This window comes from Microcaecilia unicolor, chromosome 1 (assembly GCF_901765095.1).
Source record: "Microcaecilia unicolor chromosome 1, aMicUni1.1, whole genome shotgun sequence".
NCBI lineage: Eukaryota > Metazoa > Chordata > Amphibia > Gymnophiona > Siphonopidae > Microcaecilia > Microcaecilia unicolor.
In genome coordinates, this window is record NC_044031.1 from 66,069,795 (window position 1) to 66,085,980 (window position 16,186).

Consider the following 16,186-nt stretch of genomic DNA (forward strand, 5'->3'; position numbering starts at 1 on the left):
GTCCATGTGCAGAGGTTGGGTGGAGCCGGTACATAACCAATTAGCGGAGTTATTTAGATTGCTAATGGGTCAGGTAAGCAGCTATAGTTAGGACAGCATAAAGGCTGAATATTGGCTGGTACCTGGATAACTTCTGGGTAGCAGCATCAAGGTTTCTGGTGCCCTTTCCCTCCCAAGCTTTCTGGATATCTCTCCTTCCCACTCCTGACAAGCCCCCCCTCCCCATCCTCATAGCTGCCACCCCACCCCCAGGCCTACCCTGCATATCCCCGGTGGTCTAGGGGGTCCAACAGGCAGGAGCAATGTCCACTGGCTCCTGCCTGTCATAGCTCTAATCACAAAATGGCTGCCGCAACCATAGCAGCAGTTTGATAATACTTGCTAATTCTGCCCACACTGGCTGAATATAGACTAGAGTATATTTTCCATAGTAACTCTGTGTGGGAGCATTTGTGCATTACTGGGGATTATTTTGGAAGTCTATTTGATAAAGGATACTATATGCATATGTTGCCTTATAACATAGGAATAAAATAGGCAAACTGTTATAAAATTATTCTCAAAGTTTTTTGACAATGAAACTTCATTATCAAACGATATGTCATACTTTCTCATGATGTTGATAACTTCATGCTACATATGTACTTGATAATCAAGGCACACTACCATTGTTCACATTCTCTTAGCCAAACCGTGATCATCAAGTAAGAAATCACACTCATCACTATGATGCAGACAATTGAAGCAATTCTATAAATTGGCGCCTCAGTTTAGGCAACTCGATGCCAATTCTATAACAGTATCTTGGTGCCAATATTTCATTACAGCATATTAGCGAATATGAGCATTGGCGCACCCATGTTTAGTTGCACCCTCTTACACCATATCAATGGCAGGCATAAGCTGGCTCACCTAAGTACACTATATAGAGGACACTATATGGAACTTTGTAAGTCTAAGTGCTTTGAAAATGAGCCCCCAAGTGATGTGCATAATTTATAGCATTCTATAAACTATGTGGGTAACTGGGAAACATGCTCATCACCCGCCCATGTGTACACACCCTTGCAGTTAGACACTATGGCACTTAGGTGCTATCTTATAGAATAGCGCCTACTGCATGTGGAGGGAAAGGGAAAGGGAAATGGGACTTGATATACCGCCTTTCTGTGGTTTTTGCAACTACATTCAAAGCGGTTTACATAGTATATTCAGGTACTTATTTTGTACCAGGGGCAATGGAGGGTTAAGTGACTTGCCCAGAGTCACAAGGCGCTGCAGTGGGAATCAAACTCAGTTCCCCAGGATTAAAGTCCACTGCACTAACCACTAGGCTACTCCTCCACTCCTTTTGATATGACTTCTAAATCCGACTTTGGGCGTTTTGTCCAAAATGTCCAAAATCCAAACAGGAAAAAAGATCCTTTTTGTGTTTCAAACAAGGTTTTGTGCTTTGGTCATTTTGTTTTTTGACCCTTTTTGAAAAAAGAAACCAGAATCAGTGCAAAATGTAGAAAATCAAGCCATTGGGATATAGGAGGAGTCAGCATTTTTAACAGCCTGGCCCCCCAGACATCCCAGAAGAGCAATGGGGCACCCTAGTGGGCACTTCTGTGCACTTCATAAAAATGATCCCAGGTACACATCTCACCTTTGTTCCCTTATCTTGCCCCTGAGCCCTCCAAAATCCACCCCAAACCTAGTGTACACCACTATAATAGGTCTTATGAGTAAAGGGTGCACCTTTCAGGTGTACAGTGCTGCGTACATCTAGTAGTGCTATAGAAATGATGAGTAGTAGTAGTACTATATATATATATTTTTTTTGTTACATTTGTACCCCGTGCTTTCCCACTCATGGCAGGCTCAATGCGGCTTACATGGGGCAATGGAGGGTTAAGTGACTTGCCCAGAGTCACAAGGAGCTGCCTGTGCCTGAAGTGGGAATCGAACTCAGTTCCTTAGTTCCCCAGGACCAAAGTCCACCACCCTAACCACTAGGCCACTCCTCCATATGGGTATGGTAGGGTTTGGGTGACTTTGGGAGGGGTCACAGATTCCACCACAAGTGTGAAAGGTAGAGGGAGATAGGGACCAGACCCCCCTCCCCCCCACGCCATAGTGAACTGCACCAACCACTACACTACTCCAGGGACCTGCATGCTGCTCTAATAGTCCTGGCTATAACATCTGAGGCTGTCATAGAGACTGATAAGTCATATTTTTATTCACATTTTGGGGGGTGGGAGGGGGTCAGTGACCACTGAGGGGTATTGAGGGGCATCCCTGATTCCCTCCACTAGTCATCTGGTCATTTAGGGCACCGTTTCGTGCTTTATTCGTTATAAAAAAAGGTCTAGCTCAAACATCTTAGTTTTAGTTTAGTTTTGTTCCATTATGACTGAAAAACGTAAGTCTTAGGAATGCCCAAATCCTGCCTTTAACATGCCCTCTTGAGATCTGAATGCACTGCAGATGAACAGTATAGAAAAACATCTAAAAAACATGTTTTGAAAATACTGATTTGGATGTTTTTGTGAGAAAAATGTCCAAATGCTGCTTTATGCCACTTTTAAGACGTTTTTCTCTTTCAAAAATAAGCCCCATAGGTGCCTAACCATCAATCAAAATGGCACCTTTGATGTGCCTAATTGGCGTGTACCTCTAGGCACCAGCTTATAGAATTGCCCCAAATATATTTATTTTTACAAATTTGCTTGACTGCCTTCGAGCATATAGCCCATCAAGACAATGTGCAATAACAAAAAGTAGAGCAAAATACATAAAACAGAGAAAGAAAATCAGAAATAAAACAAAACCAGATCAACACAATAAACTGACCTGTCATATACTGAGTGCAATATTTAAAGGCATATACGTGGATAAAAATCTATTTACTTTGGCAGAATACCATGTTTAACAAGTGCAATGTCCCCAGAAGTTAAAGTACATCTACTGTTTTACAGCATACATATTTTAATCTACATATAGAAGAGGTGCTCCTGGGGATGTAATTTAGGTAGGATTGGAAAATTACATATTATAGCTGGTTGGCTGTATTCCACTTTGGTTGTAGCCATTCCACCAGCCTCAGGCTTGGCCAAGCACTCAATAACCACTCTTTTACATTTACAGAACAGTTTCCTTGGCACTCCTGTTTTTCTGATTCACAAGCTTTAACAAACAATCAAAAGCTAGCCTTTGTTTTATCTGTAGGTCACTGGCTCCCAGTGGCATGAAGTGACATATATAATAGGGGATTCAGTAAATGTGTCAAACAATAGCGCCATCCACCTCCACAAAAACCAAGTGTTGCTCAGCAGCCCCTACACAATACATCCCACTGTCACAAATCAACAAGTGGGGCTCAGCAACAGCAACATCTACCTCCCACTCCAGCAAGACCACCAAGAGGAGAGGGCCCACTGAGGCTCGAGGCACTGTGGTGTGTTGGAGGTGGGCGGCAGCTACAGTGGTGGTGGTGGTGAGGGGGGGCAAGCAGTGTGGCGGTGTGGGGGAGTTGGAAGCACAGCAGTGAGAGGGGGGCCAGATCACTCTCAGTCCGTACCTGAACTACAGTATCTGCTGCTACATACAATAGAAGCAGGCAGGGCAGGCTCCCTCACAGATAGAGGTTTTAAACTCAAGTAGGGGCAGCTGAACAACTTTTTGTTTGGGGGAGCCCAGCTCTGCCCCCAACCTCATCCCATCTCTGCTCCCAACCCCATGATAGCTCCACCCCAACCCCAGCACCTTTCCTTTCCATATCTACAGAACCTTCCCATAGTCCCATTCCCCCACAGTGTCCAGCATCTCTCTCCTTCCCTGGTGTTCTGAATTTCTCTCCTTTCCTATCTCTCAACTTTCCCCTCATGGTGTCCAGCATTTTTTTCCTTCTCTGCTGCTCAACTCCCTTTCTCCCATGGTAGCCAGCATTCTTTCCTTATCTCTCATCCCCCCCCCCCCCCCAACAGACACACACATACAGTGTCCAGAATGTTTCTATTAAGATTAAGATGGGCAAAGGTAAAAAAGGCAACAGCAAAAGCCAAAAGGATGCTTGAATACATAGGCAGAGGAATGGACAGCAGGAAAAAGGAGGTGATAGTGCTGACAATGTTTTTCAAGGGCGACAATGTGGAGGAAATGTTAGAATTCTTGGTGAATCTGGAAGATTTACAGTGCAATCCACTTAAGTGCAAGTGTCTGGGACCAAAGAAATGCATGCAGTTAACCAGAGCGTGCACTCAACCGTTGTGACCCAAAGAAGTTTGACATCTGATAAACATATGTACAGTACTGTTTATTATTATACGTACAGTATACAGTCTCAATTAACTGACATTAGGCTTACTTGAAGTAATCAGTTATAGTCCTCTGTACACTCTTGGGTCTGTGAGTTCCATAGACTACGTCTGCCAGACGGTAAAAACTGTCATATCACTGACATCCAGTGGCCTCCAGATAGGCCCGCACGGTGTTGAGACTCTCCAGCGCTCTTGCAAAAGTGACAGGAGGTTGTTGAATTTCGTCAGCATGTGCCTCGCTGCTCATTTCTTCATCTGTTCCATCATCAGCCGTTGTTGCCTGCGTGTAGGCGCATATCTCGACATCACTGCTGTCTTCAGCTGATGTAGACTATAATCAACAGCTACGTAGCGATGGAACTCCTCTTCAGTAACACCGGCTGGGATGTCAATAACCTCTTCATCTGACGCGTTTGCAACAGCTGCATCTGTTTCGTCCCTCTCCACATCCTTAACAAAGCTTGCCCACTTGTAGCAGTTCACAATGGTTGCCTGTATAACATGATTCCAGGCTTCTTTCTACATATGTAGGAAATCCAAAAGTGATAGATTACGAGCCAGTTCAACAGCATGTTTATCCTTGCCAGGCTGGTCATCCATAATGCTATCAGACGACACAGCACAAGAGCCCGATAATGTTGTTTGAAATTGGCTATTATGCCCTGGTCCATAGGTTGGATCAGAGAGGTAGTGTTTGGTGGCAGGAAGCCCACCTTGACATTAGACAGCCTGACATCATCCCTGTGTGCAGCACAATTATCACAAAGCAACAAAATCTGACGCTTTTGTGCCCAAATTCTAGTGTTTAACTTCTTTAGCCACTGATTTCAAATTCCCCCAGTCATCCATGAATTTGCGTTAGCCTCGTATGACACAGGAAGTTGCTTAACTTTCTTGAAGCAACGGGGCTGTTTGCTCTTTCCAATGACGAGGGGTTCCAACTTCTCACTCCCATCCATATTGCAGCAATGGAGGATTGTCAGTTGGTCCTTCGATGTTTTACCTCCAGTAGTTTCGGCATGTTTGAATGCAAGTGTTCCATCAGGAATCGCTCGCCAGTAGAGACCATTTTCGTCACCATTGAAAATGTCACGAGGTGCAAACTCGTTCAAGATGGTAGGAAGAACTGAAACAACCCAATTTTCAGCACCAAAGTCATCAGCGTCTTGTTTCTCACCATGTTGTTTCTTGAATTTTATGCTGTTCCTCTCCTTCCATCTTTCCAACCATCCAACAGTGGCTTTGAATTCAGTTAGTCCAAGATTTTCAGCTAGCTGGTTAGCTTTCTCCATAAGCAGTGGACCACTGAAAGGAAACTATCTGCTCCTGACTCGAGAAAACCACCGAAGAAGAGCATCTTCTACCTCCTCAGCTTTTCCTGCCCGTTTTCATTTCCATTGTGGGTTTGTATTGTTTTGCCAGTCTTCCAGAAGCTGGTCTTTCTGCTTCAAGACATGTGAAATTTGACTGGGATTGACACCATATTCTTTAGCAATAGATGCCTAACTTTGTTTTCTAATTTTTAAAGAACTTCTATTTGTTCATCCAGTGTTAAAGTCTTACAGTTCCGCCATGATGACAACCCCGGTGTACGCTCTAACAACATTCTTTCGCTTATTCTGCCTGTAGCAGTTAAAGAGACAGTAAATTTGAAATCTCGTTGGTTGTCATGCGCCAATCGGCTTCCATATTCCATGCGCGCACTTATGCGGAGTCTTTCCTGCAGAGGAGCGGTCTTGAACCATGCATATAAGCAAATTTTGCACTTATCAGTGGTGCGCTAAACCGAAGTTTGTCCCTATAGAAATTGATGGTGCCAAAAACGGGATCAAAGTACGGCATGAAGTTAAACACAGCATGCGCTTATCCGACGTGCACTTAAATGGAGTGCATTGTACTGAGCTAAATTAACAAGCTAAGAGTGATAAATCACCAAGACCAGATGGCACACAGAGTATAGAAATATGGTTAATGGGGAGTAGATTAAAGATGACAGGGATTGTAAGGCTGGGGAAGGGGTGAGATGGGGAATGGATGTGCTAGAGGGTGAAAGAAGATGGAAATTTGATAGGTAGTTGAAAAGTAAAAAGGAGGAGAAGAGTGAGAGAGAGGCAGAAAAGAGCTAAAAAAGGAAAGATCAATATGTTAGAGGCAGGTGTAGTGATGAAATAGACAGGAGAGAGGAGAAAAGACAAATGGACTGCAGCAGCTTGAAGGAGAATTAGCAGACGACAGACAGGAAAGCAGAAAAAAAAAACTAGAACCAGCAAGATGAAAAAATAAAATCTCCAGACAACAAAGGTAGAAACAAAGCATTTTATTTTGAGTGGTTTAAATGGAATATGTTAGCTTTTGGAAATGTGCATAGCAAGTGTTTTTGTATTGTGTTCAGTAGAAAAGGAAATGCATTTCTGTTTTAGAAGTAGAGGAGTAGCCTAGTGGTTAGTGTAGCAGACCCTGATCCTGGGGAACTGGGATTGATTCTAACTGCAGCTCCTTGTGCCTCTGAGCAAGTCACTTAATCCTCCATTGTCCCAGGTATAAATAAGAACCTGTATATACTATCAGGCTTATTTTCGAAAGAGAAGGATGACCATCTTTCGACAGAAATCAAGAGATGAGCATCCTTCTCCCAGGGTCACCCAAATCGGCATAATTGAAAGCCGATTTTGAGTGTCCCCAACTGCTTTCCGTCGCAGAGACGACCAAAGTTCACGGAGGTGTAGCGAAGGCGGGACTTGGGTGTGCCTAACACATGGGCGTCCTCAACCCATAATGGAAAAAAAGGGCATCCCTGACGAGCACTTGGGCGACTTTACTTGGTCCTTTTTTTGTTACAACCAAGCCATTAAAAGGTGCCTGAACTGACCAGATGACCACCGGAGGGAATCAGGGATGACCTCCCTTTACTCCCCCAGTGGTCACTAACCCCCTCCCACCCTCAAAAAAACTTCAAAAACTATTTTTTTGCCAGCCTCAAATGTCATACCCAGCTCCATGACAGCAGTATGCAGGTCCCTGGAGCACTTTTAGTGGGTGCAGTGCACTTCAGGCAGGCAGACCCAGGCCCACCCCCCCACACCTGTTACACTTGTGGTGGTAAATGTGAGCCCTCCAAAACCCACCAGAAACCCACTTTGCCCACATCTAGGTGCCCCCCTTCACCCATAAGAGCTATGGTAGTGGTGTACAGTTGTGGGGAGTGGGCTTTGGGGGGGGTTGGGGGGCTCAACACACAAGATAAGGGAGCTATGCACCTGGGAGCAATTTATGAAGTCCACTGCAGTGCCCCCTAGGGTGCCCAGTTGGTGTCCTGGCATGTCAGGGGGACCAGTGCACTATGAATGCTGGCTCCTCCCATGACCAAAGGGCTTGTATTTGGTCGTTTCTGAGATGGGCGTCCTTAGTTTCCATTATCGCCGAAAATCAGAAACGACCAAGTCTAAAGACAACCATCTCTGGGGACGACCTAAATGTTAAGATTTAGGTGTCCCCAACCGTATTATCGAAACGAAAGATGGACGCCCATCTTGTTTTGATAATACGGGTTTCCCCATCCCTTCGCCTGGACGTCCTCCTCAGGAAAACTTGGGCACCCCTTTCGATTATGCCCCTCCACGTAAACTGCTTTTAATGTAGATGCAAAGATAAACCACAGAAAGGCAGTATATCAAGTCCCATTCATGTCTCCAGTGTTGTAATAATGCTAAGTTTAGCTTCTTGGGATTCCGAGTTCATTTTTTGTCTAAATATTTTTATTTCTAATTTGTGATCACTTGTTCTGTATTTGATGAGGGTCTGTTGGTTTGATAGTAATGGCAGGTGGGGAAATCGGAGGAGAGGGAATCAGGGAGGGGCACCCTCCTTTATTTTCTGACCTGGCCCCAAGCAGGTCTAACACCAGTCCTCACCCTTGCTGTTTAGCTGGTAGGGATCCCCACGCATCCCCAGCTAAAGACCTCCTCCAAAGATGGCCAGAACTACCAAGCTCTACAGTCGGCAACAGCATCCTTGAGCCACCAACAACTAAGCATGCATGGGGTGCCGGCATCGGTGGCTTAGGGACATTGCTGCTGCCTGCCAAGCTTGATAAAAGGGAATTCTGGCCACCTTCAGAGAAAATCTTCAGCTGACAGAGTTTGAGGATTCTCATTAGCTAAAGTATTTATATTTTGAGGTGGGGTTGGGCAGGGCACAGAGCATTTTGTGCCCACCCACTTTGGGCTCAGGACCACCCAAAATTGGCTGTCTGGCTATGCCACTGTCCAGGGGTGATCTGGGAAATTACAGACTGGTAAGCCTGACTTCAGTGCTGGGGAAAATAGTGGAAATTATTATAAAGAATAGAATTATGGAACATATAGACAAACATGGTTAGAGAATGACATGGGGGACGGGGCGGGGATGGGGACAGAGTCCATGGGGATGGGGACAAACTTTGTCCCCATGTCATTTTCTACTTTGAAGCCTGTTAATGAACTGGACTGTTATTATGTTTGAGTGATGCAAACAATGATATTTTGATTTTTTTGAAAAACAAGCAAATATGCTTGCCACAACTAGCAAAATTTGCCTGGGGGATCCTGTACATTCCTGTTACCCGCACATCTTCTAAGAAGACATCTTCTATTGCAGGAAGGACTGTGGAAGACAGGAGAGCTAGACTGAATCCTGAGATTGTTGATGACTTATTCATCCACAGATTAAAGCAGTGCTTCATAGGGCATATTTCTCCCCTGCTAGGGAATACAGAACGGGTTGTATTTTGTACCCCTGGACATTTTAACAGTGTGGATTAGGATTCCTAGGGGTAGTAGAAATCAGCATGTATTGGAGTTGGAAGGGTAGAGGGAGGTGGTGGGGGGAGGATTAGGTTATAGTTAGAACATAAGAACATAAGCACCGCCATACTGGGAAAAGACCAAGGGTCCATCAAGCCCAGCATCCTGTCTCCGACAGTGGCCAATCCAGGCCTCAAGAACCCGGCAAAAACCAAAACCAAAACAAAAATTTAAATTAATAATGTTCAATGGACTTTTCCTTCAGGAATCTGTCCAAACCCCCTTTAAACTCAGCAAGGTCAACTGTTGCCACTACATTTTCCGGCAACGAGTTCCAGAGTCTAACTACGTGCTGAGTAAAGAAAAACTTTCTCCTATTTGTTTTAAATCTACCACATTCTAGCTTCATTTTATGTCCCCTGGTTCTATTATTGTTATTATTGTTTTCTATTTGTGATTTATAAAAAACAGCTGCACATCATATCGTTCTTTTTATTCTTTAGTAAAAAGATTTAAATATAAAATCATAAGGTGTTTGAGGACAGAGCCCATGGGGATGGGGTATGGACAGAACCTGCAGGGATGGGGTGAGGACGGAGACAGGGCCCACGGGGACAGTGTGGAGATGGAGACAGGGCCCACGGGAACAGTGCAGAGATGGAGACAGGGCCCACGGGGATGGGTGGGGACAGAGACAGGACCTGCGTGGACAGGGTGGGGATGGGAACAAACTTTGTCCCTGTGCCATTCTCTAAACATGGTTTAATGAGACAGAGTCAGCATGGGTTCAGCCAAGGGAAGTCTTCCCTCACCAATTTGCGTCATTTCTTTTAAGGCGTAAATCAACATGTGAACAAAGGTGAGCCGGTTGATGTAGTGTATCTGGATTTTCAGAAAGCTTTTGACAAAGATCCATCTGAGAAAATTAAAAAGTCATGGGATAGGAGGCAATGTCTTTCTGTGGATTAGGAATTATGTGTCACGAAATGCCTAGCCACCAGCCTGGGGTTACCCTGCGGCCACTTAGAGGGTCTGTCCCCAGCACAGCTCAGGTCCACCTGCATCTGCCACTTGTGCTCTACACTAGCACCCTCCTCCCACCGACTGGGTTACAACCATCTCTGGGCGAGTCGCCTGCTCTCCAATTATCTCAAGTGATTTCTAGGTTACTGAGGCCACACTCCCGTGGTCCCACAGTTCCCAGAAAGCACTCACAGACCCAGCACAAAGCCACCAGCATTCTTTATCAGTCCAGACAGGCAGAGTCAACAAACTAATCAGGTTTATTGTCACACTGGAACAATGAACCAAAAAAAAGTGCAAATAGCAAACAGTAACAAGTAACTGAAAAATGGATCAATTAGAAAACTAACTAAACATGTACATACTGTCTAAACAGTACCTGGGAGGTCAGGATATATAATTCACCAAACCTCAGCAAAGAGATCTGTCTCTCTTTCCTCCCAGGCTGAAACTGAACTGAAGCAACAGCCACCATCTGCTGGGTAATTTCAAACTCCAAGCCAATCAGAACCCAGAAGAGTCAAGTTTCAAATAAAAACTGGTTACATCACTACAGGCACTTCCTATTATCCGTGTGCCAACTAAAAGAAAGAGAAGTCTGTCCTTTCTAACAGCTTTAAGTATAAACATGCACCATCTGCTGGACAAACTAGAGAAATACTCTTCAGAACATAATCAATGCAGGAAAATAACCAATACATTTTATAGGCTTAAAATACACTGGGGCCCTTTTACTAAGCAGCATAGGCACCTACACGTGCCCAATATGCGTCAATTTTTGAGTTATCGCCCGGCTACCGCATGGCCTTTGTGGTAATTTCATTTTTGACATGTGTCCGCTATGCACGCTGGAAAATATTTTTATTTTCTGGTGCAGGGGCGGTAATCATCATTCTACGCGCATAGACCATTACCGCCTGGTTACTGCGTGAGACCTTACCACGAGGTCAATGGTTGGCAGTAAGGTCTCAGACCCAAAATGGACGTGCATCTATTTTCATTTTGCCACATGTCCATTTTCGGCAAAAATAAAAAAAGGCATTTTTTATAAGTGAACTGAAAAATGATTCTGTGCATGCACCAAAACCAGGGCTGTGCCAACACGGTAAGCGAGGTAAGCACGGCAGGAGGGCGCCGTCCTCTGGGGGGCGCCCCGCCGCACCATGCTTACCTCGCCCTCCCACTCCCATGTCCAACTGCCCGCCCTCTTCTCCCCCCCAACAAGATCCCTTTTAAATTTACCTCCGTCCGGCAGCGAAGGCGCAGCGTCAGTGAAGGAGGCGGCGCTCCCGACGTCTCTACTAGTCTTCCCTTCGCTCAGTCAGAAGAAGGCGGGACATTGAGCGAAGGGAAGACTAGTAGAGACGTCGGGAGTGCCGCCTCCTTCACTGACACTGCGCCTTCGCTGCCGGACGGAGGTAAATTTAAAAGGGATCTTGTTGGGGGGGAGAAGAGGGCGGGCAGTTGGGACATGGGAGCGGGAGGGCAGGGCAGGGGAGAGAGGAGCGTGGATGGGAGGGCAGCGATCATTTTCACAGGGGGGAGGGGGCACGCGCGCGCCAACTGTTCATCTGCGGGGGGGCGCTGGGGGCGCCAACTGATCTTCTGCAGGGGGGCGCCACAGACCCTTGGCACGGCCCTGACCAAAACACACATCTACACTACTGTAGGCCATTTTTCAGTGCACCTTTGTAAAAGGGCCCCACTCTTTCTTCACAGTAGGGTTAAATGGCCATTTTTCTCAATAGAGGAGGGTGAATGATGGCATGCCACAGGGATCTGTACTGGGACCGGTGCTGTTTAACATATTTATAAATGATCTAGAAAACGGGACGACGAGTGAGATGACAGAAAACTATTCAAAGTTGTCAAAACACATGCAGATTCTGAAAATTTTCAGGAAGACCTTAGGAAACTGGAAGACTGGGCATCCAAATGGCAAATGAAATTTAATGTGGACAAATGTAAAGTGATGCACATTGGGAAGAATAATCCAAATCATAGTTACCTTAAAAGCCAGCACTCAAAAAAGATCTAGGTGTCATTGTAGACAATACGATGAAATCTTCTGCCTAGTGTACAGTGGTGGCAAGCAAACAGGATACTAGGAATTATTAGGAAAGGGATGCACAATAAGACCAAGAATATTATAATGCCTTTGTATTGCACCATGGTGCAACCTCACCTTAAGTACTGCATTCAATTCTGGTTGCCGTTTCTCAAAAAAGCTATAGCAGAATTAGAAGAGGTTCAAAGAAGACCCACCAAAATGTTAAAGGGGATGGAACTCCTCCCATATGAGGGAAGGCTAAAGAGGTTAAGAATCTTCAGACTGGAAAAGAGATGGCTGAGGGGGAATAGGATTGAGGTCTATAAAATCCTCAGTGGTGTAGAACGGGTTTTAATGAATCAATTTTTCACTCTTTCAAAAAGTACAAAGACCAAGGGGCACTCAATAAAATTATATGGAAATACGTTTGAAACAAATATGACAACATATTTTTTTCAGTCAAAGAATAGTTAAGCTCTGGAACTTACTGGCAGTGGATATAGTAACAGTGGTTAGCATATCTGGATTTAAAAACGGTTTGGACAAGTTCCTGGAGGAAAAGTCCATAGTCTGTTATTGAGATGGACATGGGGGAAGCCACAGCTTGCCCTAGGATTGGTAGCATTGAATGTTGCTACTAATTGGGTTTCTGCCAGGTACTTGTAACCTGGATTGGCCACTGTTGAAAGCAGGATACTGGGATAGATGGACCGTTGGTCTGACCCAGTAAGGCTATTCTTATGTTCTTATATGTCTTTGGTGTGAACTTATTTGGGTACTGTATACAATTCTTGTGATTGTGCCTTCAAAAGATTATATATAGGATGGAATAAGTCCACCTACTAAAATCTTCAATGGTCTTCAACATAAAGCACATTAGGACAGTCTTAAGGATTTAAATATATAAACTCTGTAAAAAAAAGAAAGAAAGCAGAAAGGAAGATATGATAAACACATTTAAATACCTCCATGGTATCAATGCAAATGAAGTGGGCTTCTTTCTGTTGAAAGGAAGATCTGGAATAAAAGGTTATAAAATAAAGGTGAAAGGGAACAGACCCAGGGGTAATCTAATGACCTATTTCTTTGTAGACAGAGAATGGTGGATGAGAGCAGCCTCCTAGGAGATGACGACTGTACCTGAATTCAAGAAACCATTGGTCAAGCACAAAGGATCTCTGAGGTAGGACAGTTAACAAGGATGGAAAGACAGGATAGGCTATATGGTCTTTGCAATTATTTTCTATGATTCTATGACTGAAAGCGAATGACAATTACACTGGAATATTTTGCCAGACACAGACTGGTGTGATGTATAATGCATATGAAGATGAAAAAGGATTGAAATAAAGAAATGGTACAGGTCCCTTTTGATATCCAAGCCATGTGCTGCTGCTGCTGCTGCTGCTACTAACTAATCACAAAAATAATTTAAAAAGGGCATGGTCAATGAGCTTGCCAGCTGAGTTGTTTTATATTGACAATATACTACAGTGTGACTCAAAGTTCTGTAAAATATTAGAGGCATCCTTCATACAATGAGAACATTCTGTTAAGGATCCATTGGAGTACAGAGGTGTCTGAGAAACCCTTGTCTGCTCCTGCTAGACCAGTCATCTAGAAAGATAGAGCTTCTTTCAAAAAGCCGTTTAGCGATTCTCACGTGAAAAGTGAGAGGAAGCCCATAGGAACTGAATGAGCTTCCTTTCATTTGCCGTGCAGGAATCGCTAGTGCAGCTTTATAAAAGAAACCCATAGTAAATAACTGGACATAAAATTGATACATTTTCTTCATCTGTATGCATGCATGAGTGAATGCACTAAGAAAATTCTGTGATTAAGGAATATCTATAAATTGTTACCTCTTAAAAAAATCCTAAATAATAAATAAAAATATTAATAATAATTTGTACTATAAATTTGATACTATTGGGCTCATTTTCGAAAGAGAAGGACTTCCATCTTTCGACATTGAAAGATGGACGTCCTTCTCCCAGGGACGTCCAAATCGGTATAATCAAAACCCGATTTTGGACGTCTCCAACTGCAGTCCGTCGCAAGGACGTCCAATGTTCAAGGGGGTGTGTTGGAGGCATAGCGAAGGCGGGACTTGGGTGTGCGTAACACTTGGAGGTCCTTGACCCATAATTGAAAAAAACAAGGATGTCCCTGATTAACACTTGGACATTTTCACCCAGACGTGTTTTTCTTACAAAAAGGTGCCTAAAATGACTAGATGACCATCGGAATCGGGGATGACCTCCCGTTACTCCCCCAATGGTCACTAACTCCCTCCCACCCTCAAAATACATCTTAAAAATATATCATGCCAACCTCTATGCCACCCTCAGATGTCATACTCAAGTCCATGACAACACATGCAGGTCCCAGGAGCATTTTTAGTGGGTACTGCAGTGCACTTCAGACAGGTGGACCAGGCCCATAGCCCCCCTACCTGTTACATTTGTGGAGGAAACAGCGAGCCCTCCAAAACCCACCACAAACCCACTGTACCCACATCTAGGTGCCCCCCTTCACCCGTAAAGGCTATGGTAGTGGTGTACAGTTGTGGGTAGTGGGTTTTGGGGGGGGGGTTGGGGGGCTATGTTCCTGGGAGCAATTTATGAAATCCACTGCAGTGCCCCCTAGGGTGCCCAGTTGGTGTCCTGGCATGTCAGGGGGGCCAGTGCACTAGAAATGCTGGCTCCTCCCACGTCCAAATGGCTTGCACTAGGACATTTTTGACATGGACGTCTTTGGTTTTGAAAATTGCCAAAAGTCAGAAACGTCCATGTCTAGGGACGTCCCTGACAGTATTTTCGAAATGAAAAATGGACGTCCATCTTTTTTCAAAAATATAGGTTTCCCCATCCCTGCATTTCACTGTTTTGCAAGGACGTCCCTTTCAAAAATGCCCCTCCACAAGAACTTCAAATATGCTAAAGGATACGAATTTGCTCTAATATGGATAACAGTTTATGTTAAACTAAACACCAACTCCATTATGCATATTCATGAAGTATATTTTCAATACAGAATTATAAAACAATGATAGAAATACAGAAAAATAAATAAAATGGTAGACTGTGAAAAGCAGGGGAGATTTTTTATATTTTTTGTTGGTTAAACTAACAAAATGAAACAGCAGGATCTATATCTGAATTTTAAATTTTATTTTTAATATTAAGGCTTCTTTTACTTTTAGTTACAGCTCTATATTTACTGTTATCACCGTATTACCTTCCATCAGGATTCCATATATCTTGAAGAAAAGTAGTACTGGGTCATTGGCATATTTTCTTAGTCCTTCTCTTGCAATATTCTGCACATGGCGGAAGTATTTTTCTCGACTGTAGTACAATATACCAGCCTAATGTGAAAGAGAAAACAGACTGCTAATTTTGATATATCTGCTAGAGGCAGAGAAAAGTGACAACCTCAAGGACGCACTACTCCTTACACCAGTGATATCACTGGAAAGTTCAGCTTCTCCGCCTATATATACTTGTGTATATATAGGAAAGTTGGAGATCAGCCAAACGTATACAGGTGATTTCTCCCTTAACCTCTTTTTAGTGTGTGAGACTACCACTGCTTCTTTCCATTCCTAGGGAGCAATCCCCTATGAGTTTCTGCACAGTTTTCACTGATAGAAGATCCATTGAACTGGAGGAAGCTCTAAATAACTTTGACCAGATGACCACTGGAGGGAATCAGGGATGACCTCCCCTTGCTCCCCCAGTGGCCACTAACCCCCTCCCACCCCCAAAAAGTGTGTTGAAGAACATTACTTGCCAGCCTCAGATGTCATACTCAGGTCCATGACAGCAGCATGCAGGTCCCTGAAGTAGTTTAGTAGTAGTGTAGTGCACGTGGACCCAGGCCCATACACCCACTACCTGTTACACTTGTGGAGGAAACTGTGAGCCTTCCAAAACTCACCAGAAACCCACTGTACCCACATATAGGTGCCCCCTTCAACCGTAGTGGTGTACAGTTGGGGGTAGTGGGATTTGGGGGGCTCA

The 16,186-nt window shown here is 44.2% G+C and overlaps 1 protein-coding gene across 1 annotated transcript in view; it reads right to left on the reverse strand.

Moving 5' to 3' along the window:
• Window positions 1–16,186, reverse strand: part of TTC21A (tetratricopeptide repeat domain 21A) — a 294,579-nt gene that overhangs the window by 272,214 nt on the left and 6,179 nt on the right. Inside the window, 1 exon segment of the mRNA XM_030198073.1 lies at window positions 15,402–15,531. Within this exon segment, the coding sequence (XP_030053933.1) occupies window positions 15,402–15,531 (130 nt within the window).